Source organism: Neoarius graeffei, chromosome 8, assembly GCF_027579695.1.
Source record: "Neoarius graeffei isolate fNeoGra1 chromosome 8, fNeoGra1.pri, whole genome shotgun sequence".
NCBI lineage: Eukaryota > Metazoa > Chordata > Actinopteri > Siluriformes > Ariidae > Neoarius > Neoarius graeffei.
The window spans coordinates 31977222-32002447 of NC_083576.1; the positions used below are offsets into that span (position 1 = coordinate 31977222).

General features: G+C 42.9%; 1 protein-coding gene across 3 annotated transcripts in view; it reads left to right on the top strand.

Moving 5' to 3' along the window:
• LOC132890578 (fibronectin type-III domain-containing protein 3a-like) overlaps positions 1–25226 on the top strand; it is a 181543-nt gene that overhangs the window by 123329 nt on the left and 32988 nt on the right. For all 3 annotated transcript variants that reach the window (XM_060927577.1, XM_060927580.1, XM_060927579.1), the window contains 4 exons: positions 8414–8552; positions 23860–23922; positions 24066–24184; positions 24273–24378. In XM_060927577.1, coding sequence (XP_060783560.1) covers positions 8414–8552; positions 23860–23922; positions 24066–24184; positions 24273–24378 — 427 coding nt within the window. The remainder of the gene's footprint in view (positions 1–8413; positions 8553–23859; positions 23923–24065; positions 24185–24272; positions 24379–25226) is intronic.

A 25226-nucleotide genomic window follows, 5' to 3' on the forward strand; every position in this document is an offset into this window, starting at 1 on the left:
CTACTTCCATAATTTGTCCAGACCAACCACAAACTTGTACGTCATCCTTCAAACGGTCCAGCCAATCACATAGTGTGACGTCACCAGCAGGCACCGGAGCCCGAGCCAATCTGTAGATCTGATACCTACACCAAATTGACGTTGCGAGCAGGTCACAAGAAGACTTTAGCCCCCAAAATGTCCGTAAAAAGAAGAAAGGTAGATGCAGCAACCAAGACCAGCTTTGTGCTTTCCCACAAAATCGCTAAAAACAGTAAGTCATTCTCGGAGGGGGAATTTGTGAAAGAGTGCTTGGTGGACTCTGCAGCGCTAATATGTCCTGAAAAAAACAAGCATTTGAGCAAGTCCCGCTGTCCAGGCGAACCCTGACCAGAAGGATCGAGGACATTGCGGGAAATCTGGAGCTTCAGCTGCAACATGAAGTGGCAAGTTTTGACTTTTTTTCCTTGGCTTTGGACGAGAGCTGTGATGTCTGTGACACAGCCCAGTTACTCATATTCGTCCGTGGGATAACGGACTTTAAGATTACGGAGGAGCTGGCAGCAATGCGCTCACTGAAAGGGACGACGACAGGGAGCGATTTATTCACGGAGGTAAATGCATGCATGGACAAACTGGAACTGAAATGGGACAGACTGGCAGGAGTCACAACGGACGGTTGTCCAAATATGATGGGTAAAAATGTCGGACTTTTGAAACGTCTGCAAGATAAAGTGAATGAAATCAACGCAGATCAGAAAGTGGTATTTTTGCATTGTATTTTACATCAGCATGTGTTGTGCAAGTCAGTGCTAAAAATTAACCATGTAATTGATGTTGTTACAAAAACAGTAAACTTCATCAGGGCACGAGCACTAAATCACAGGCAGTTTGTTGCACTGTTAGAGGAGTACGAGACTGAACACAGTGACGTCAGCTACGGTACCACACAGCTGTCAGATGGCTCAGCCTGGGCAAACTGCTACAAAGATTTTGGGACCTGAAAACAGAGATCCGAGAGCTTTGTGAGAAGAAAGGCAAAGGCATCCCAGAGCTCTCAAATGAGGACTGGATGGCAGATTTTGCATTTGCTGTTGATGTGACTGCATTGATGACTGCACTGAACACCAAACTGCAAGGCAAGGGCCTTTTTGTCCACAAAATGCACAGCCTGGTGAAGGCATTCATGACAAAGTTGCAGTTTCTTTCAAGGCAACTGGAGAGCAATGATCTCACTCACATGCAAACCCTGAAGGAAGTCACACCATCAGCTGACCACCTCTGCAGGTACTCAACTATGTTAGGAGCGCTGCATGGTGAGTTTTTAAGGCGATTTAAAGATTTCAGAACAATGGAGGGTGAAATGCAGATGATTTCCTGTCCCTTTACTTGTGATGTGGATAATGCACCCAGTGATGTTCAGCTGGAACTCATTGACCTGTAGCCTGATGCGATACTGGCAGAGCACTTTAAGTCAGGAACACTGCTGGATTTTTACTCTTCTCTCAAGGAGGAGAAGTTTCCAAACATGAGGAGACATGCTCAGAAGATGTTTGTTCTCTTTGGCTCTACCTACACATGTGAACAAACATTTTCAGTGATGAAGTTTAACAAATCCAGGTATAGATCCTCTCTCACCGATGATCATCTGTCAGCTGTGCTTCGCATCTCCACCTCAGACATTCAACCTGACTTTGATGCACTTGTTAAAGACCAACAGAGACTAGATTTCTCTCACTGAACAAATAAAAAACTGAAAAACACCAAATGAAGTGATTAGACTACAAATGTGGGCATCATTCTTATAATATGATGTACCTTGCTTGATATTTGGAGTAGAAAGACAATATTGTGATGTCTTTATTGTGCTTTGGGGTGAATGTGACTGAAAAAAGGTACAAACTTTCACATTTTGTTAACCATTATTTTGGGAAATTTGATTGAATAAATGACATTTTTTGTAAGGCAACCTCATTTTTTCCATACTCTTACCAGTCTTAGCAGCTTGTAAAAACAATGTTATTTACTGCTTTATATAAAGAAATACAATTAATATTATGCGGAATTTAGTTCAGCCTTTTGGTCCGGCCCTCCGCAAAATTGTCTGTTTCTCATGTGGCCCCATGGAAAAAATAATTGCCCACCCCTGCTTTAGTTAGTTGAGCAGTTCTTGACATAATATGGATTACTACAGTTGTGGAATAGGGCTATTTACTGTATTCATACATGTTAACCCCTTTGGGCATCCACCTGTAGTATCAGAGGAAGAAATCCATAAAATCAACATAAAATCCTTATAGCCTTCGAATCGCACCAAACTTAATAAATAAATAAATAAGTAAATATAACTTGCCTGAGAACTTCGTCCAGCATGTCGAAAATCGCCTCGTCCGTGCCGATATTGCACACGGGCATATCTATGATTCTTGATTTCGCCCCTCTGTTTATGTCGAAGATCTGCACCAAAACGGCCAGTCGCTTGTCCGTCTTTTTGTCATTGGATTCGTCGATCATCAAGGAAAATGGCGATGTCCGGCAGTGCTGGATGATCGGTAGTGTAGCTTCGGGGGCCAAGCTCTTTTTGATTATTTGCATTGTTTTGGTGCGCCTACAGCTGATAGATTTCGCAATCGTACTGTCCATGCAAATTCGCGGCAACAGTTCTGTCAGGTGGTCCGCAACGGCTAGCGGCAAATTGTGCTGAGCAATAAAATTAGATCGTAACTTCTACTCTTATTACACTTGTTGGTTGATCATCGGTCTTAGGCTTTGCAAACATCGTCATTTGCGGCTGATTCTGTTTCTGGTGCAAATTTCGCTGATGTAGTTTGGACCTCATGTGTTCCCTCACGTCGTAAACTCCAGACGCCACAACTTTTATATCTCGCACACAAACTGTGCAGTGCGCGTACTCCTCATTTTTCGCCTGAACAATGACACCATTAAATGTCTCCTTCCATTCAGGAAGCTACCGCCCGCCGTATCTCATTTTCTTTCTCGGTGTTCCCATTCTTTCACTCAGCAGACGCTATTCAAAATCTCTCAGGTGGTCGCTCTGCACAATGAGAAAATCATTCGAACAATGACCGTTTGGCGCGTTTAAATGCAGATTGTGTGCATGACCGGAACGAGCGAAGTCTCGCAGTCACGATACTGCACGAGGCTTGAGGAATAAACATCCGGTTTCACATAGTCTGGGTTATCTGCCCCTGCATACACGCTGTTCTTTGTCTATAAATCGAGCTTTTGTATGTTTTTGCGATGATCAGCTGACGATGTTCAAGTAAGATACACAAAATAAATTTAGGTCAGAAAGTACTGAAAATCCGTAAGACTTTGTTTTTCTACGCCCGTACGCCCTTAAAATGAGCTAAAATCCGTATAATTTCCGGACAATCCGTATAGGTTGACATTAGGGCTGAACAATTTTAAGAAAAAATTGAATTGCGATTTTTCTGGCAGATATTGCGATTTCGATTTCAACCACGATTTTTTTTCTTTAAATCAAGTTTCAGTGCAAATTAATTAATACAATGAATTCCATAAAGCTAATGCAAGAATGAAAACTGAGGTCAACAGATTTCAAATGTAGGCCTGTTTATTAACATTGAGTGCCTGAGGAACAAGTTATAATAACTTAAAATAATAAAAAGAGAGCCATCTTTCTTAAGTAAACTTTTGCTTCTTTTACTTTTCCCATCTACAACATATCAGAGATAAAAAAAGGTTGATCAATGGCTCAGCAGCATCAAAATATTGCACTTTTGTAAAAGATTGTACATAAGCATTATAAATTATAACTAGAGCCAACAATTCCCCTGTGGGAAAGAAGAGTGATGCAGTGGCTGTAGCAATCGCTATTGCAGGGCCCCTCCCTCCTGTGTGTGTGAGAGAGAGCGAGCAGCCCCTCCCCCACCCACGCGCTCAGACACAGAGACAGAGAAAGCGCACTTTTTCCTCACAGTGCTCCCTCCAAACAACGGGGATTTACACGAAAACAGATGGAGATATTCACAAAATTCTTTCACACTGAGTGCCACAAGACTTTCCTGAACGTCATTTTTTTTTTGTCTGTAGTGTAAAAAATGAGGACAATTTATTGACGAAACAAAACATGGGTCAGTTTAGGAGCACTGAGAAAAACCGCGGCTTTGACGATCCCAAAATTGTGTTGTCTGAGATCGCGATTTTCGGTCGAAAACGATAGATCGTTCAGCCCTAGTTGACATGTATGTGTATTTTTATTATTTACTATTCCACTAATTAAATTCCACTAATTAACTTTTGATGAGACACACCTGTTAATTGAAAAGCATTCAGGTGACTACCTCGTGAAGCTGGGTAAGATAATGCCAATAGTGTGCAAAGCATCATCAAGGTAAACGGTGGCAACTTTGAAGAATCTAACATATTTTCTTTTTTTAACACTATTTTCTTAACCACATAATTCCATATATTTTCCATATAGAATAGAATAGAATAGAATGCCTTTATTGTCACTATACACATGTACAATGAGATTAAAGCATCTCCAATAACAGTGCAAACAGCGTGTAGAGAGAGAGACAGAGGGGGGGGAGAAGGAAAAAAAAGGGGGGTGTAAGGGGGGTAAGGTGCACAGTCTGAGGTGTATGTGTTGTGTTACACATTATGGAGTGAGGTATTGCACATATAAAGTATTGCACAGAGACAGTCACATTATAAATTATTGCACGAGAGAGTCACATTATAAGATAAATTATTACACATTATTAAGTATTGTAAGGTAAGGTGCACAGACTTGAGGTGTATGTGCTGTGTGTAAGGTGCACAGTCCTGAGGTGTATGTGTTGTGTGTAAGGTGCACAGTCCTGAGGTGTATGTGTTGTGTGTAAGGTGCACAGTCCTGAGGTGAATGTGTTGCGTTTCACATTATGGAGTGTGGTATTGCACATTATAAGAGTATTGCATAGAGAGTCACCTTATAAAGTACTGCACATTATAAATTAGTAAAATAGTAAAATAAATAGACTATAAAGTCAGAGCATATCCGAGTTCAGGGTGGTTATGGCTTTTGGAAAGAAGCTGTTTTTTAATTGATTTGTCTTTGTCCTGATGCACCTGTAGCCCCTCCCTGAGGGCAACAGGTCGAACAGATCAAAGCCAGGGTGGGATCTGTCCTTGATAATATTCTTAGCTCTGCTAAGGCAGCGGGAGGTGTAAATGTCCATCAGGGAGGGGAGAGGGCAGCCAATGATCTTCTGTGCTGCCTTAACTACCCTCTGCAGCCTCTCCCTGTCTACAGCAGTGCAGCTGCCATACCATACTGTAATACAGTACGTCAGCATGCTCTCGATGGATGAGCGGTAGAAGGTCAGCAGCAGGTTGGAGCTTAAGTTGTACTTCCTGAGGACTCTCAGGAAGTGTAGCCACTGCTGAGCCTTCTTAATGACTGCTGTAATGTTTGCTGACCAGGAGATGTCAGCAGCGATGAGGACACTGAGAAACCGGAAGGTGTGGACCCTCTCCACATACACGTTGTTGATGTAGAGGGGGGGCTAGGTCAGTGCTGTGCTTCCTGAAGTCAACAGTGAGCTCTTTGGTTTTCTTGGTATTCAGAGCGAGGTTATTTTCTGAACACCAGGCTGCCAACTTCAGGACCTCCTCTCTGTAGGCTGCCTCATCTCCCTTTGAGATGAGTCCGACCACTGTGGTGTCGTCAGCAAACTTGACGATGAGGTTGTTGTTGTTGTGGGTCGGACTACAGTCATGGGTGTAGAGGCAGTACAGGAGGGGGCTCAGCACACAGCCCTGTGGAGAGCCGGTGCTCAACGTGCGGGTGGAGGAGAAGTGGGGGCCAAGGCTCACAGTCTGGGGCCGGTTAGTAAGAAAGTCCTTTAACCAGGCACATGTGAGAGGGTGGAGGCCGAGAGTGTCCAGTTTTCTAATAGGGATATCCGGGATTATTGTATTAAAAGCTGAACTGTAATCCACAAAGAGTATACGGACGTAGCTCTGCTGCTGCTCCAGGTGACTTAGCGCAGAGTGGAGAGCTACGGCAATGGCGTCCTCTGTTGATCTGTTTGTGCGATATGCGAACTGGTAGGGGTCGAAGTCTGGGGGGAGGTGGTCCTTGATGTGCTGAAGAACTAGTCTCTCGAAGCACTTCATGATTACCAGGGTGAGGGCCACAGGACGGTAATCATTCAGGCTGGTGACGGGAGACTTCTTCGGCACTGGGATTATTGTTGTAGATTTTAGGCAGGGTGGGATGACTGCCTGAGCCAGGGAGAGGTTAAAGATCCTGGTGAAGGTAGGGGCAAGCTGGTGGGCGCACGCTCTGAGCACCTTACCAGGTACACCATCTGGGCCGGCAGCTTTCTTGGGGTTCACTGCCAGGAGCACCCGTCTGACATCGTGCTCCTGTACAGTGAAAGGAGTGGTGTAGGAACTGTGTGGTGGTGGGGGCAGGGCAGGAGCAGATGAGTGCTGCTGAGATGTTTCAAAGCGAGCAAAGAAGCGATTTAGCTCCTCTGCTAGCGGCACACTCCAGTCTCCTGTTGACACATCACAGTCTCTGAAGTTCGTGATGTCCTGAATGCCCTGCCACACCTCCTGTGTGTTGTTGCTGGACAGGTGGGACTCTATGCACAGCCTGTGGTCCGCCTTGGCTTTACTTATTCCTCTTTTCAGATCAGCTCGAGCAGCTCTGTACAGAGCTCTATCACCTGACCTGAAGGCAGCATCGCGAGCCCTGAGGAGTGAGCGGGCCTGGCTGGTCATCCAGGGTTTCTGGTTTGGGAAGACCCGGATGTTTTTATCCACCGTCACATTCCCGATGCAGAACTTGATATAGTCCAGCACCGTTCCTGTGAATGTCTCCAGCTCCTGGTGTTCAAATAAGTCCCAATCTGTCTGTTTAAAGCAGTCCTGTAGTTTGGAGAGTGCGTTGTCAGGCCAGGTTGTGATAGTCCTTGTGGTGGGCCTGGCTCTGCGTCTGAGGGGGGTGTAGGCTGGGGAGAGCAGGAGGGAAAGATGGTCTGACTGGCCGAGGTGGGGGAGGGGTATGGCTCTGTACGCATACTTGATGTTGGAGTAAACATGATCCAGAGTGTTCTCCCCTCTAGTAGAACACTTAACGTGTTGGTAAAACTTCGGCAGTACAGTCTTCAAGTTGGCCTTATTAAAGTCTCCTGCGATTATGTGAACACCGTCAGGGTGGGCCCGCTGCTGTTTGTTTATGGTGTTCAGCAGGAGAGAGAGCGCTGTGTTTACACTGGCGTCAGGTGGAATATACACAGCTGTGACAATCACTACATTTAGCTCTCTCGGTAGAAAAAAAGGCCGGTATCTTACAGACATGTACTTGAGGTCTGGGGAACAGTGTTTATCTATAATTGTTCCATTGTTACACCAATTATCTTGCATGTAAATACAGAGCCCTCCCCCTCTGCTCTTACCGGAGTTCTCATTTCTATCCCAGCGAAGCAGAGTGCGGCCTACTAGCTGCAAGCTAGCATCGGGTATTTCCGGATGAAGCCAGGTTTCTGTGATAATTAAAACACAGCAGTCCCGAACATAGCGATTTCCAGCGAGTTGTAATTCCAGATCATCCGTTTTATGCACCAGGGATCTGGCATTGGAGAGATACAGGCTCGGTAGAGGTGGCTTGTGTGGTTGTTTTCTTAGCCTTAGCATAGCACCGGACCTGCAGTCCCGCTTCTGCTTCTTCTCCCTCCTCCGTCTGCACCGCCTCCTAGACCTGACAACAATCCACGGAGAGCCCGGCGGTCTCGCTATGCCATCTGGGTTGTTATGCGTGAAGAGAAAGTCGCTCGAAATAGATACCTGATGTTGGTCACCGATGACTAAAAGTGTCTGGCGGGTGTACTGGATGTTTGCAGAACCGATGTTGCACAAACAAGCAAGAAAGAAATACAAAAACAAACAAAAAAATTTCATCTCTCTCATTATCTCTAGCCGCTTTATCCTTCTACAGGGTCGCAGGCACGCTGGAGCCTATCCCAGCTGACTACGGGCGAGAGGCGGGGTACACCCTGGACAAGTGGCCAGGTCATTACAGGGCTAACAAAAAAAATTATTTTTATTATTTTTATTGTTATTTTATTGTTATTTTATAGGTTTGATGTTTTCAGTATTGTTCCACAATGTAGAAAATAGTCAAAATACAGAAAAACCTTTGAATGTGTGGTGAGGTGTGTCCAAACTTTTGACTGGTACTGTATTGAAAAGTCAAAATTTCAGCATGTGTAGAGTTTCCCCAGACCAGCACACAGTTGAACATGTTGTATGTAAACATACAACTGTACAACCTACTGTACATAAATGTCTGAGCGCACATCACTGGAAAACGTAAAGATAGTATAAATGAAATCTGAATGTGTCTGTTTCCTTAAGTAGTTCTTGTGGTCCATCACTTTCTTGTGTTAAATAGGTGTCTGTGGCAGGACCAGAGGGTCACAATGTATCTAGCACAGTAGTGGACTACAGAACATTGCCAGACCAACCAGGCAGCCCAGGAAAACCATCACTGCACGGTTCTGTACAACCACACAGCCTGCATGTTGTCTGGGGTAAGCCATTGTTATATCAGCACAAAGAGTTATTCATAGTATGTTCTCTCGACACACATTACACCTGATCTTAATTTAAAATACAGGTGTATTAAAACTGTATACCAATATTACAGGAAAGTCTACTAGTACTTGGCTAAAATGTAATGGCATCTTTTTTACCTATGTCTATGGTGAAAACCTGTGGGGCAGCCTTGGGCTGAAGTGCCCTTGAGCAGGGTACTTAACCCCTGACTGCTCCCCGGGCGCTGTAGTCTGGCTGCCCACTGCTCTGGGTGTGTGTGAGTGTGTTCACTGCTACAGATGGGTTAAACGCAGAGGATGAATCACGCAGTGCTTGAAGTGTGCATGTGACAAATAAAGGTTTATTCTTCTGTGATGAAAAAAAATTGCAGGTATGTGATTGTAACACTTCCCTGATTATGGTCAACACTGAAAACAGGCAGACAGGATCAGGTTCATGTTTGGGTTTTATTGAAAACCACAACTTAACAAAACAAACACACTTTTCACCTGACTCAAATAAACACTTGTGTGCCACTGCACAGATGTGATTTCAACGCCAGGGGAGACCAAGGACTCTCTGCTCTTCTCCCCCTTTTATCTGCTTCCTCTCACTGCACACAAACACAGCACATTAATTCACAACAGGTGCTTCCACTTTGCCGCTCACCTTCCCCGGCTTCGCTCTCCATTCACAAACCGGCCCCTGACCACGCCCCCCGCTGCCACAGTGATACAAACCCCATTTCCAGAAAAGTTGGGATATTTTCCAAAATGCCTTAAAACCAAAAATCTGTGATTTGTTCATTCACGTGAACTTTTATTTAACTGACAAAAATATTAGTAAAAGATTTTCAATCGTTTTACTGACCAACTTAATTGTATTTTGTAAATATAAACAAAGTTAGAATTTGATGCCTGCAACACACTCAAAAAAAATTGGGACAGAGGCAAAATAAGGCTGAAAAGTTTACAGGATATTCAAGTAACACCATTTTGGAAGATTCCACAATAAGCAGGTTAATTGGGTATAAAAGGAGCAGTGCCAAAGGCTCAGTCTTTGCAAGCAAGGATCGGTCGTGGCTCACTCCTTTGTGCCAAAATTCATGAGAGAATTGTTAGTCAATTCAAAAATAACATTTCTCAATGCAAGATTTTCAGTCTTTCAAAATCTATAGTATATAATATTTTGAAAAGATTCAGGGAATTCGGAGACATCTTAGTGCATAAAGGACAAGGTCATAAACCACTGTTGAATGTGAGTGACCTTTGAGCGCTCAGGCGGCGCTGCCTGAGAAGCTGTTATGCTAATGTGGCAAATATAGCCACATGGGCTCAGGAGTATTGGAAAATCGTTGTCACTTAATACAGTCTGCCGCTGCATCCAGAAAAGCAACCTGAAACTGTATTACGCGAGGAGGAAGCCAATCATCACTTCTATGCAGAAACGCTGCTGATTTCTCTGGGCCTGAACTCATCTCAGATGGACTGAAAGACAGTGGAAACTTGTGCTGTGGTCAGATGAGTCCACAGCTTCACTTGTTTTCAGGAAAACCGGATGCCAAGTTCTCCATCGTGCCAAAGGTGAACACAACCATCCAGTTGGTTATTGGAGAAAGGTGCAAAAGCCAGCATCTCTGATGGTATGGGAGTGCATCAGTACCACGGCATGGGTGAGTTGCATGTATGTGAAGGTACCATTGTTGTAGAGGCATGTATAGGGATTTTAGAGAGACACATGTTGCCATCAAGGCATCGTCTCTTCCTGGGAAGTCCTTGCTTATTTCAGCAGGACAATGCCAGGCCTCATTCTGCGCAGGCTACAACAGCATGGCTTCATAGACACAGAGTGCTTGTGCTTGACTGGCCTGCTGCCAGTCCTGAGCTGTCTCCTATTGAGAATGTCTGGCGCATCGCGAAGAGGAGAATCAGACAGCGGCGACCATGGACTGTTGAATAGCTGAAGTGTTGTATCACGCAAGAATAGACAAAAATTGCAGTTGCAAAACTGTAGCAATTAATATCCTCAGATCCCATACAATTAAAAAGTGTTACTAAAAGGAAAGGTGATGTCACACAATGGTAATCATGCCTCTGTCCCAACTTTTTTTTTTTGGTCTATTTCAGGCATCAAATTCTCACTTTGTTGATATATACAAAATACAATTAAGTTGGTCAGTAAAACTATTGAAATATTTTCTTTGCACTTTTGCCAGTTAAATAAAGGTTCACATGAATCACTGATTTATGTTTTTATTGCATTTTGTAAAATATCACAACTTTTCTGGAAATGGGGTTTGTAATTTATAGCACCATCAGTACACACAGCTTTTTCAGTTATGTATTAAAATCCAAGTGGTTACTTTAAACATTTAAAATATTTAAACCAAAATAACATCCTAAAAGATTTGATCGTGTACACTGCTGAAGTATACAGGAATGAACTTTAAGTAAATGTTTTACTCTCACATCAGTTTATTCAACGCTCCTCTTGGCATCCGGTTTTCCTGAAACGCTCCTGGTGCTATGTATATGATTGGGCCATTTGGCAAATTCCTACTCCACATTCCAAATGAATAGGGGGCAGTATATCACCAAAAAGTTGGGGTGTCCACACCTATCATAAGAAACAAGGAAATGCACAGTCCCTGCTCCTCCTTCCCTCTGGATGCACCACCACCATTCTCATTGAATTATTGCTCACTGAATATATCGTAAAGCTATTTTTAATTGATCCACTACTGGGTTCATACAACCTAATTTTAAGGCCATCAGACTAAAAAATGGCTAACTACTAACTAACAGCATGGAAATAATACATATAATTTGACCAGACTGCTGAAACTATCAGTATGTTGCTCAAGATAGCACTGCTATCTTATAATCTTCATGTGTGCTGACAAGCCTATCGTTTGCGTTATAACTTGCATAGCTCTGTTTTCAGCAAGAAACAGCCACAGCAACAGGCGTATCTGTAGTGCAGAAGACCACTACAACTTGTAACATGGCAGGGATTTTTATTAATGATGCGGCTGATCAAACCCACTGCCTATGACAAAATAATCATAGCTGAATGTTTCTGAAAGTTTTACATTATGTTTGGGCCCAAAAGAAGAGTGCCACCTTACCATTGCAAGTATGACTATACTCTTGTAGTTGCTGACTTGTTAATTTGCAGATCTTTCACCCAGCCACTGGAAAACTGTTCATGAGCTTCTAGGGACTATAACTTTTATACTCACTCAAAGTGTATGCAGACAATCTAAAAACAAGATTCTTTACCATGTCTAGGTGTGTGAGTGTAGGGTCTGTAATCCAGTCTTTGGTTGTGTTTTGTGCTTAGGCCATCCTTAAAAAAAATCCGTTTCCTGTCCACCAGGTGAGCAAAAACATTTTCAGTCGGGAGGGAGGGATTTATGTGTTTGCTTTTTCTTTCAGTACTTTTTTATTACAAAAGCAGACACATTTAATAAAATCTGACAGTTTAATCAACTGAAACTTGTACAAAAACTTTAAGTTAGCATTTTAAATGCTGACTGCAACATTTGCAAAACTTTTACAAAGGTACTTAAAATGTCCGACACACGGACTTTTTGTAGTTCTAAATTGACCGTTAGGCCTAGTTCGGATGAAATTACACTATTAAAATGATCACTGAATGATTTGTTTTTCTGAATCTTTACTATTTTGTTGTTCGCTAGAATACCATTTTGCGATTTCACACTTAAGCAAATGTTTGAAAACTACGGATCTCCTTCCTTCATGGTGGCTGCCATTTTTTTGTGTCGCACTGCGCATGCGCAGAGCTGATTCAATTCTATATTCTGCGCGGAATGCAGGGCTTTCCACAAGCGCCGGCTGCCAGCCATACAGCCGACTACACAATTAGGTCCAGCCGGCTACTTTAATGACTATTATTTTTGTAGCCCACAGGCTCTAAATATTAATTTTCAATTTTAATAAAATTAAATGTTTATCTAACGGACTGACAATAATGTCAAACTGAACCGCACTCATTTAAGTTGTGATTCGCGCTGTTTGTACCGATAATAGCCACAAATTCCCCGCAGACTTCGTTGATCAAGGGAGAGTAACTCATCCGCGGCCCCGACATGCGGTGTGTGTGCGCGCGCACTCGGCGGAGGCAGTAGTGTGTCGGGGCCGTCGGAGGAGACATCGGACGGAACAGAAGCAGAGATGACACTTATTTTTGTCTCCGGTAAACCAGTCTTCTCTCGTTCAATTACGTGCTGGCATCAAAAGACACCGTTGGTTGTAAATGAAACCAAACTGAGTCGTTGGAGTGTATTTTCATACACAAATGGAGAAATGTTCGCTGAGTGTTTAATTGTATAGCCACCACTGCAGATCGTTGTCGTTGTTAATTCATAGCATGCTCAGTTGCGTGAATGTGTCATGCACCGAAAATAAGAGATTTACAAGCCAGGAACGCCTCATGATGCAATACGCAAGAAAAGAGAGAAGATTTACTGCCATTTTACTTTGTATTTGAGTAAAGTGAATAAATAAATGGTCTGTGGAAAATACATTTAATCCTAGGAACTGCGTGCACAGGAGTTTGTGTTTACTCCCTCCCGGCTGGCTACTTATTTGTCATGGCTGGCTAGTACGTATGAGCCTTAGTGGAAAGCCCTGGGAATGCGTAAATGTCAAGTTTGATTTTAGATTTACGAACCCGAAAAAAATGTCGAAAAACCAGCGTTAAAAAAAAAATTTCAACCGCACAAAAGGCACTCACCCGGCCAGTGGACCGGAAACAGAACATTTTTTAATAATGGCCTTAGTTCGTCCAAATACTGTTGCATGGCATTGTGATTCACTTTCTTCTAGTAGGGTTCCTTTTTTCTCTCTTTTCCCGTCTCCAAAAATGGTAACTGCAAATCCACGTTTCAGTGCCTGGATTCTAAATGTTTCTGCAGATTGCAGCAGTTTATTTGCTTCTCTTTTCCTTAGCTTTCAGCAGTCTGTAAATAGATTGCTCCCCAGCAAACACAAAACGTTTATAAAACATTTCATTTGGGTTGCATTAAGGTTAGGTTTTATTAAACGTTTATGAAACGTTGGTGAAAATTTAATAAAGTCATATTTGCTGACCCGTGGCACATTTTTTATCATCTCTTGGTATTTTTAGATATTAAGATGTCATAATGATTGTATTACAATTATCAAAATAATCAGTAAATGAGTAACGTTTTATTGACGCTTTATAAACGTTCTCTTTAAAACGTTTCATTCACAACGTTTATGAAACGTTTATAAAACGTTATACATATTCAGAGACTTCTGGCTAAAACAGATAATATTAAAATTTCTACAATTAATTGTGTGATTATAAACACTACATGATGACATGTTTTTAAAAAGTATCAAAAAACATGGGAATAATTTTATGGGAAATAAGTGGTTGTATAAACGTTTAATAAACGTTGAAAAAAAACCTTCGATCTAAATATTTTTTAGATGTAGATCTAGATAGATAGATAGATAAATCATTAAATGTGTGGCTCTAGTCTCGTAATTATCAAGTATGGTTTGAATAATTTGGATAGACGACCATTCGTCGTTTTATATTTGCTAAAATACACGCCCTTTTGGCCCTGGCATTTTGTTTGCTGGTTCCCTGTGCCTGCGCGACCTACGTCTTTGCGCAGGCACAGGGACCGGAAGTAGCGCCATTTTGAGCGTGTTGCTGTTGGGACAAGATCGAGAAGGCCGGGTCCACTTAGAAGTTATCTTAGAAAATCTCCTTCATCGATCAATCCTGCAGCTGCAGAGGAAGACCAGGGGGATGAATGAGGAAAGCCTCAACTTATGGACTAATTTAGACGGATATAGACTTTATGGACTAAAGCCATTTAACATATTGGCCAAACAACTTATTTGATTTAATTTGCTTTTTTATTTCAACTTTTAAGGCTTCTTTAATAAATTTAGATAAATTTTTAATACTAGTATCTTTATCATTTTTGCTGTTCATGAGGGCTTTATATGTAAATGTGAATATTGTCTATGTAAAAAAACTCAGCTCTCAAATCGGTTTTGTTGAACTTGCAAAGAGGAATGAAATAAACTTAAGTGCAATAACAAAAATGTGTTGTTATAAGTTTTATAAACGTTATTTTGTAACATTTCTGAAACATTAGCCAAACGTTTATACAACGTTATATAAACGTTTTTGTGTTTGCTGGGTCAGAGGCTAACGTGTATGTAACTGGTAGCGACTTACTCTTAGAGTCATCATGGGCATTCTTATGGGCATTCTTACTGGTTAGCATGCTAACTTCAGTAGATAGCTGTGCAGCACAATCCATAGACACCTTTGACATAACATCAAAACTGTTATTTCTTCACATTTTGTTAACAATTGTAGTTCATTTTTTGAATATTTGAAACTAAAATTATTGTAGATTTTTACACATAGCACCATTAAAGTCACAGTCAGTAAAACTGCAAGCACTATGATGGCATATTGTGATGAGGATCTATAAAAGATCTAGTTAATATTACCATACTGTACTATTTTGCATCATTCATCCTCAAGTAACTGCTTTATACTGGTAAGAGTGAATCTAGAGCTAATCTTGGGAACACTGGGTATGAGGTGGGAATACACTCTGAATGGGACACAAGTCAATCTTAGGGCACACATTCACATCTATAAGCAATTCACCACAGCCAGTGTTCTCCCCCCCTCCCCCGCCCCTTTTTATGTACATCATAAAAATGCCTTAGAACAAGGTTCTTAGTCTTATAAGCATATAGGCTTATAAAGCTAGGGTGCACAAGCTTGGAGGTAATGACTGTGTTACACTGAATGATTGTAGAACTTCTTGAAGAACCCTTTTCCTGTGAGTGTAGGCTAATCTGTGTCTAGAAAACCCAGACTGCTATATACTTGTGCAGAACAGTAATTAACATATGTGACGAGTCATGGAATCCACGGACACATGTCGGCCGAAACGAATCCGAGAAAATCGCAAAAAAAGCATTAATTAATTAATTAATTAATTAATTAATGCTTCTTTTGCGATTTTCTCGGATTCGTTTCGGCCGACATGTGTCCATAGATTCCATGACTCGTCACATACAACCCCGATTCCAAAAAAGTTGGGACAAAGTACAAATTGTAAATAAAAACGGAATGCAATGATGTGGAAGTTTCAAAATTCCATATTTTATTCAGAATAGAACATAGATGACATATCAAATGTTTAAACTGAGAAAATGTATCATTTAAAGAGAAAAATTAGGTGATTTTAAATTTCATGACAACAACACATCTCAAAAAAGTTGGGACAAGGCCATGTTTACCACTGTGAGACATCCCCTTTTCTCTTTACAACAGTCTGTAAACGTCTGGGGACTGAGGAGACAAGTTGCTCAAGATTAGGGATAGGAATGTTAACCCATTCTTGTCTAATGTAGGATTCTAGTTGCTCAACTGTCTTAGGTCTTTTTTGTCGTATCTTCTGTTTCATGATGCGCCAAATGTTTTCTATGGGTGAAAGATCTGGACTGCAGGCTGGCCAGTTCAGTACCCGGACCCTTATTCTATGCAGCCACGATGCTGTAATTGATGCAGTATGTGGTTTGGCATTGTCATGTTGGAAAATGCAGTCTTCCCTGAAAGAGACGTCGTCTGGATGGGAGCATATGTTGCTCTAGAACCTGGATATACCTTTCAGCATTGATGGTGTCTTTCCAGATGTGTAAGCTGCCCATGCCACACGCACTAATGCAACCCCATACCATCAGAGATGCAGGCTTCTGAACTGAGCGCTGATAACAACTTGGGTCGTCCTTCTCCTCTTTAGTCCGAATGACACGGCGCCCCTGATTTCCATAAAGAACTTCAAATTTTGATTCGTCTGACCACAGAACAGTTTTCCACTTTGCCACATTCCATTTTAAATGAGCCTTGGCCCAGAGAAGACGTCTGCGCTTCTGGATCATGTTTAAATACGGCTTCTTCTTTGAACTATAGAGTTTTAGCTGGCAACGGCGGATGGCACGGTGAATTGTGTTCACAGATAATGTTCTCTGGAAATATTCCTGAGCCCATTTTGTGATTTCCAATACAGAAGCATGCCTGTATGTGATGCAGCGCCGTCTAAGGGCCCGAAGATCACGGGCACCCAGTATGGTTTTCCGGCCTTGACCCTTACACACAGAGATTCTTCCAGATTCTCTGAATCTTTTGATGATATTATGCACTGTAGATGATGATATGTTCAAACTCTTTGCAATTTTACACTGTCGAACTCCTTTCTGATATTGCTTCACTATTTGTCGGCGCAGAATTAGGGGGATTGATGATCTTCTTCCCATCTTTACTTCTGAGAGCCGCTGCCACTCCAAGATGCTCTTTTTATACCCAGTCATGTTAATGACCTATAGACCCTTTTCAGTCACATGACCTTCGTAAACGCGACCACCATTTTGGACATGTAGCGGACTTCGGCTCGAATTGGTTTGAATGCGAGGAAGGCGACAAACGGAGAACATACAAGAAAAAGGAGCGAGATGCAGAAAACACCTTCGCTATCCAGCGACGTAGGGCATTTACAGGGCGAGCAGAGGGAGAGGTATTTGCAAAAATTGAGGTTAGCAGGCTTAGAGAGCGACGTTTATCTGCTTCCGCCTGGATTGTTCACTGACGTACGGAAGTACACGAAGCCCTCATCTTTACCTGACTTCGGCCCACATGATCTTTATACCTATGTCGTTAAAAACCCATCGCCATACACAGGTATTGATCTGAAAACTCTTGTTTGAACACTTATTTGTAGGCAGTGCTTAATTTGTAAAGTGGGAGGTCCCGGAGCGCAGAGGATGAGCGGCTCCGGTGCGGAAAAAAAGAGGGGGAGAGGGGGGCGCGGCGCTGCGCTTCTGGGCATGTTTTGTAATAACACTGCAAATTAAGTTCATCTGCAGATATTTTGTGGATGTCGTTTCATGAGAGAAATCACCAACAAGACATATCAAAATCAGACATTAACACTAAATAAACTTGCATTTTTTTTATTTAATTATTTGTTTGTTTGTTTTTTTGTTACATAGTCAAAAGAGGTGTCGGATCACCGGATCCAGTGTAAATAGCTGCCGGAGCCAACGCCCGAGGTTCCGGAGCGCGCTCCGGCTTGCTCCCCCTCAGATTAAGCGCTTTTTGTAGGACACTGCCTCTGATCTGTCCTACAGTCTACCAACAGCAAAGGAACACAACGCTAGCTAATGTCGTTAGCGAATAGCTACTACAGAAGAACAAAGCGGTTACAATGGGTTATTTTAGCCTATTTGGTTACACACTCACCGCCACAGAATGTTAACAGCAATGTAATGCCTTTTCTGGCTAATTTTATTCGTCTTACCTCCAACAAAGTGGTCACTGCACAAGCGCTGGTATGCCGAGGGCTGCCAATCTTTTCTGTTTATGGCCGCTATCCATCTACCGGGATCCGATAAAATGATAACCCTTGCCTTGTTTGTTGATGGTTACTACATCCAGGTGCACAACAATATAGTGGCATGATGGAAGTCTTGCTGAAAATAAAAATTTTCTTTGCTGCCGTTCCTCAATGCTGGCTGTGGTAAACTACTGGTAGTACATGTCCAAAATGGCGGCCGCATTTGTCGTGACGTCACGTGAAAAGGGTCCATAGCCAATTGACCTAATGAGTTGCAATTTGGTCCTCCAGCTGTTCCTTTTTTGTACCTTTAACTTTTCCAGCCTCTTATTGCCCCTGTCCCAACTTTTTTGAGATGTGTTGCTGTCATGAAATTTCAAATGAGCCAATATTTGGCAAGAAATTTCAAAATGTCTCACTTTCGACATTTGATATGTTGTCTATGTTCTATTGCGAATACAATATCAGTTTTTGAGATTTGTAAATTATTGCATTCCGTTTTTATTTACAGTTTGTACTTTGTCCCAACTTTTTTGGAATCGGGGTTGTATTTATACCAAAGCACTGTTGAATTATTGAATCCAGTCAGTGCTGATTCATTTTCTATAACAGCAGCTCTGTTAGTACATCCAGCTGTAATTCAAATCACAGGTTTATATTAATGCACTCATTCTGATATATTATTGTATTATCATGTAATTATTGTGGGCGGCACGGTGGTGTAGTGGTTAGCACTGTCGCCTCACAGCAAGAAGGTCCTGGGTTTGAGCCCAGTGGCTGGCAAGGGCCTTTCTGTGTGGAGTTTGCATGTTCTCCCCCGTGTCTGCCTGGGTTTCCCCCGGGTGCTCTGGTTTCCCCCACGGGCCAAAGACATGCAGGTTAGGTTAATTGGTGGCTCTAAATTGACTGTAGGTGTGAATGGTTGTGTGTCTGTATGTGTCAGCCCTGCGATGATCTGGCGACTTGTCCAAGGTGTACCCCACCTCTCGCCCATAGTCAGCTGCAATAGGCTCCAGCGTGCCTGCAACCCTGTAGAACAGGATAAGCGGCTACAGATAATGGATGGATGGATGGAATTATTCTATTGTGGACACTCCACCCATCCTTCTATTATCTATACCACTTATCCCCCAGGGTCACAGGGGAAGCTGGAGCTAATACCAGTGGACCTTAAAGTGAGAGGCGGTGTACACCATTCACATTTCCATTCACATCTATTCTCTACTTTCACATATCCATAATGCCTTGGGGGGTAACCAGGTGCTATATTTGTTTAGTGAGTCAGATATCCTCAGTCATTTCTTCGAATTCACATGGGGAATAACAACTTTTGCTGTGCACAAACTTGTTCAAATAACCGTAAAAGGAATCCTGCCTTAAAGTTTTATAGAATACCTAAAGAAGCTAAGGGTCGACAAGCGTGGTTAGACAGTATTCGCTGTCAGAATTTTACACCAACAAACAATATGCAACTGTGTTCTGCACACTGTTGGAGTAAACTCTGATGATCCAAGTCACGAAGCCTACAACCCCTCTGTCTTTGTGTTTAGTCATAAAAAGTGTGAAAACCGAAAAACAAGGACAAGTCAAAGAACTGAAAAGGGCAACTTTATTGAAGGATCAGCTCCCAAAACAAAGTGCTAACAATGCAGTGTAAGTAAGCTTACATGTAGTATTTGACCCTGTAATCCTAACAGCTTCCTCTAACAGCCCAAAGATTGTCGTAATCTGGTAGCATATGAGCTTTCAGAAAATCAGAATGGAGGAAATCAAAGTAGACTTAAAAAAGAAATATGACAGTTCTGCTGTGTTTACAGTACAGTACTTACTTGACTGAGTGAATTCCTTACTTGTGTTCCCGTGCATGAAGCATGGTATTTTCTTTTGGCTTTCTCGTTATAACCAGCACCCAGCAAAAACTATTTCACTGTGGATTCTTCTATGATCAGTGTTGATCTTTCTCAGCTCTTCTGCCAATCTTTTTACTAAGGCAGGTAAGCCATTGTTGGAACCCCCATGTTGGCAGAGGGAGAAGACTGCTGATGGTCACCCGAAGTAAAGATATTCAAAGCATTTGATACGATATTTACAAATGCTTTTTTACCGATTGATTTCTCGAAGTCCACAGAAAAAGCTTTGCAGATTTCTTTAAGCTTTGGTTTAGTTAGTTTTGACACTTATTCGAAGGTTTTAGGGAAATTTACATTTGAAAGGTTACTGTCAGTGTGTGATGCCATGTTGTTTTAGTTTGTTTATATTTTGGTTACCCCCTGAGGCGCAAAGCATTATGGGTAATGTGAAAGTGCTCATTGAGCAATTTAGAGTAGCCAGTTGACATAATCCACATGTCTTTGGACTGTGGGAGCAAACTGGAGCACCTGGAGGAAACCCACACAGGCAATGGGATAACATGCAAACTCCACACAGAAAGGCCCCAGTTGGCCATGAGGTTCAAACCCAGAACCTTCTTGCTGTGAGATGACAGTGCTGATCACTGTGCTACCCAGAGGGGAACTGTCAGGGCCTTCTAGGCCTTCAGAGAAGGCCCAAACATATCAGCACTTCAAATGTTTCTTTAATTGTTTTCATCCATTCATTATCTGTAGCCGCTTATCCTGTGCAGGGTCGCAGGCAAGCTGAAGCTTATCCCAGCTGACTATGGGCGAGACGCGGGGTACACCCTGGACAAGTCGCCAGGTCATCGCAGGGCTGGCATATAGAGACACACAACCATTCACATTCACACCTATGGTCAATTTAGAGTCACCAGTTAACCTAGCCTGCATGTCTTTGGACTGTGGGGGAAACCGGAGCACCCGGAGGAAACCTGGGCAGACAAGGGGAGAACGTGCGAACTCCACAGAGAAAGGCCCTCGCCAGCCACTGAGCTCAAACCCAGGACCTTCTTGCTGTGAGGTGACAGTGCTAATCACTACACCACTGTGCCGCCCCTTAATTGTTTTCATTCCTTCTTAATTTCATTATAATTTTTCTCTTCTAATTTGGCCTCATTTTCAATCAAATTTGCTTCAGAAATGAAAGGGTTACTGTCCTGAAAACATTAAAACAGAGTTATATAATGAGATTTTTTTGTTTGTTGTCTCTAGGCTGTGAAGGGTTTAAAGCTGGCTCACTCATTGGTTTGGACTTCATTGCTGGGACAGAAGACCCTGGCAGTGTATGTTTATGTAGGAAGTGACAGATGAATTAACCAATCAGATTTTGATTTATAGTGGGAGGGACCAAAAATTTATCACCCTAGGCCTTCTCGAAGGCCAACGCTATTTTAACCACGAGTCAGAGAGCAAGTAGCACAGGCTGACGACCGAGAAACTAAGATTTCTCTCTCCAGACTCTTCTTCCATGCACACTCGCTACAGTATTTTTTACTCAGACTTCAGTATTCATTTCCCTATGTAATTTACTTAGCTACTTTTAAAATCAACATCGACAACTACACATAACGGAGCTATCTGGCAGCCTGCCTCTAATCCCTTGCAAAATCCTTTGCTCTGTTGCTTTTTTGGTGTGTCTACCTAAGTTTTGGCTGATATATAACTCTAATAGTAACTGTTCGCTACTGGTGCCACCCGCACTCCAAATAATCTAAGGCTAATTATAATATCTATAATTATAATGATAAATCAATAAAAATGTTGTTTAACAATAATTGTCATCACTATAATCATTGATAAGGTGAAGTTTTGAGTAATTAGATGTTTATTTAACATTTATGGAAGGAGTCTTGGGTGTCAGTGCATTTGAAAGTCAGCAGCTTTTCCTCCACTGGAGGAAACGGGGGTCTTTTCCACTTTTAGGGGGTAAGAAGAAGCAGCAGTCTTCATTTGTCACATATACATTTGAGCACAGAGAAATTCTTTCTCTGCATTTAACCCATCTGGAGCAGAGAACACACACATACCCAGAGCAGTGGGAGCCCAGGCCCAGGGAGCAGTTGAGGGTTAGGTGCCTTGCTCAAGGGCACTTCAGTTATGGATGCACAGGGAGGGGAAAGTGCTGTTCATTCACCGACACATTTTCCTGCTGGTCCACGGAACTGACCTTGTTACAAGACAAGCTGCGTTTTTTTTTTTGTCTGTTTGAACTTTGAAAGATAAAAACAGTGTTGTAGTCGAGTCACTAAACCTTGAGTCCAAGTCCCCAGTGTTCAAGTCCGAGTCAAGTCCAAGTCATTAAATTTTTGAGTCGAGTCCGAGTCGAGTCCACTATTGATCCAAGTCGAGTCCAAGTTGAGTCCACTATTGATCCGAGTCGGGGTCCGAGAGCAATACTCCAACCACACCCTTTGACGGTGGCTGTTTTAGCGCCATTAACATTAGTTTGTTCCTGAACATGACGTATGAACAGGTGAATGTGCATTCTCTTTGTCAGGGAGTGCGAAGTATTCTGTCAGAGCTGTTTGGGAGATGGATGTAAGGGCAGAAGGTGTGTTTATTAATACAAGTGAAGACAGGTAAACAATCCAGAACGGCAGGCAAAATCATAAAACAGTGAAGCAGGCAATAGGTCAAGTGAAGTACAAACAGGCTATCATAGACTCAGCAGAATCAAAGAGGAGAAACAGGAAATCAGGGATCAGGAAACCAAACAAGGAAGTAAGGCTCGGTAATGTGTCAGCAACGCAGCTCAATACTTCGCAAAGTAAGTGTGTTTTCACAGTTTTTATATTGGCGCGCTGATTGCGCCTTAATCCTGCGCAGGTGCAAGTTGTTTATGGCGTGTGCGTGAGAGTCTGCTTTCTGTTTGCACCATCCAGAGCGTGCCCAAGAGTCTATCTGATGCACACACCAAGGCACGCAGGTGTGACATTTGCACAAAATTAGTATAAAAATTAATATAGATATAAATATCTTATGCCAAGTTATTATGACATCTCATCTCATTATCTCTAGCCACTTTATCCTTCTACAGGGTCGCAGGCAAGCTGGAGCCTATCCCAGCTGACTACGGGCGAAAGGCGGGGTACACCCTGGACAAGTCGCCAGGTCATCACAGGGCTGACACATAGACACAGACAACCATTCACACTCACATTCACACCTACGGTCAATTTAGAGTCACCAGTTAACCTAACCTGCATGTCTTTGGACTGTGGGGGAAACCGGAGCACCCGGAGGAAACCCACGCAGACACGGGGAGAACATGCAAACTCCGCACAGAAAGGCCCTCGCCGGCCCCGGGGCTCGAACCCAGGACCTTCTTGCTGTGAGGCGACAGCGCTAACCACTACACCACCATGCCGCCCGTTATTATGACATGTTACAAAAAATAAAGAAAAAAATCTGAGTCCTCATCTCCAATTTACGAGTCCGAATGTAGTTAATGTAGGAGTCCAAGTCCAAGACCGAGTCATCAGTGCTCAAGTCCAAGTCGAGTCCTTAAAATTGGGGCATAAGTCAGACTCGAATCTGAGTCTTGGACTCGAGTACTACAAGCCTGGATAAAAAAAGAGAGGCTGGTCAGAGGCTATAATGGAACTGAACTAACTTGTTAATTCTTCTTTGCCCATTCAGTGTGTTCTGGGTTGGGTCCTTTCCTAGGGTTTCTTGGCTAAACAAGTACAACCAGCTAGCCACTCCTCTGCTGTATTGCTTTTGGTCATGGACAATTTAGTGCAGCCTGTTAAACTAATTGCATGTCTTTGAAATATGGGGGAAACCAGAGCACCTGAAAGAAACCCACACAGAGAGAACATGCAAACTCCACACAGAAAGGCCCCTGCCAGCCACTGGGCTCAAACCCAGAACCTTCTTGCTGTAAGGCGATAGTGCTAACCACTAAACCATCATGCCACCCCAGCAAGATACTGTATATTGACTGCTTATTTGTTGTGTTTTCTTTCCTTACTTGCGCATCAGAGACCCCAGAGGATGACGGAGGTTCACCAATCACTTTATATATACTGGAACTCAGTCAGAGTGGTGAGAGAAGCTTCTGACCTTAAATCATACCAACATCAAGTCATCAAGTTATCATATTAGACCCAGAAAGTATTTAGCAAATAAAAACTGATCAGATGGTTGATGTTTCTAATTCATACACATGTGTGTTTGTGTGTGTGTAGACCACCAGTGGGATGTAGTGTACCGTGGGCCTCTCAGACAGCATGTGTGTGAGGGCTTGCAGGAAGGGAGATGGTACAAACTGCGGGTGTACTGTGAGAGTCTGGGAGGTCAGAGTCAGGTAAGGGTATTCCACTATTTTGGAATTATGAGTTTTATGGGACATTTGTTTGTGTCCTGACTAAAGAGCATGTCTTTGTTCCCTTCAGGTGTCGGAGAGTCTCTGTGTGCAGATGGCTCCTCTGCCTCCAGGACCGTGCCAAGCTTTATGTCCTGCAGAGGGAGCCACATCCTCAGAGATTTCACTATCTTGGGGTGAAGCCTCTTATGGCCCTTTTCCACTACCCTTTTTCAGCTCACTTCAGCTCGCTTCAGCTCACTTCAGCCTGACACGGCTCGCGTTTCGACTACCTCAAAACAGCACGACTCAGCTCGCTTCAGCCCTGCTTAGCCCCCAAAACTCACACGGTTTTGGAGTGGGGCTGAAGCGAGCCAAACCGAGCTGAGTGAGGCTGGGGGTGTGAGCAGACACTCCCCTGTGCACTGATTGGCGAGGAGGAGTGTCCTCACATGCCCACACGCCCCGCGAGCATGCTGGGATCTGTAAACACCGTAAACCCGGAAGAAGAAGAATTACGAGAATTTCTGAAGCCTTATGCGCCTCGCCTCATCTATACGCTCTTGCCAGTATCTGTTGGCGTTGTCGGTGACAACAAGCCACAGAACCAAGACCAGCAACACTAACGACTCCATGTCCTCCATGTTTATTGTTTACTATCCGGGTTGTGAGACTACCGCTTAAAAGATCACTGATGTCACTGTTTGCGCCACTTAACGACATCACGTGACGTCCACCCACTTTCGCTAACTCCACCCAATGTGTCCACCCACTTCCAGCCAGCACGGTTCAGCGCGGTTGTAGTCGAAATGCAACTCCAACAGCCCCACTCAGCTCGACTCAGCACGGCACGGCTCAGCCCAACTCAGCCGCGTTTGTAGTGGAAAAGCGGCATTAGATTTTTAGGACTTCACAAACATCAGAAAAGAGCTCTTTAGTTTTTATTGCTGTCCACTTTTCGTGTTTAACTTCTGTGTTAAGTACAGTACACAAACGACTAAAACAACCCATGAGACAGTTAAACACTGGCTACAAAATTTATTAT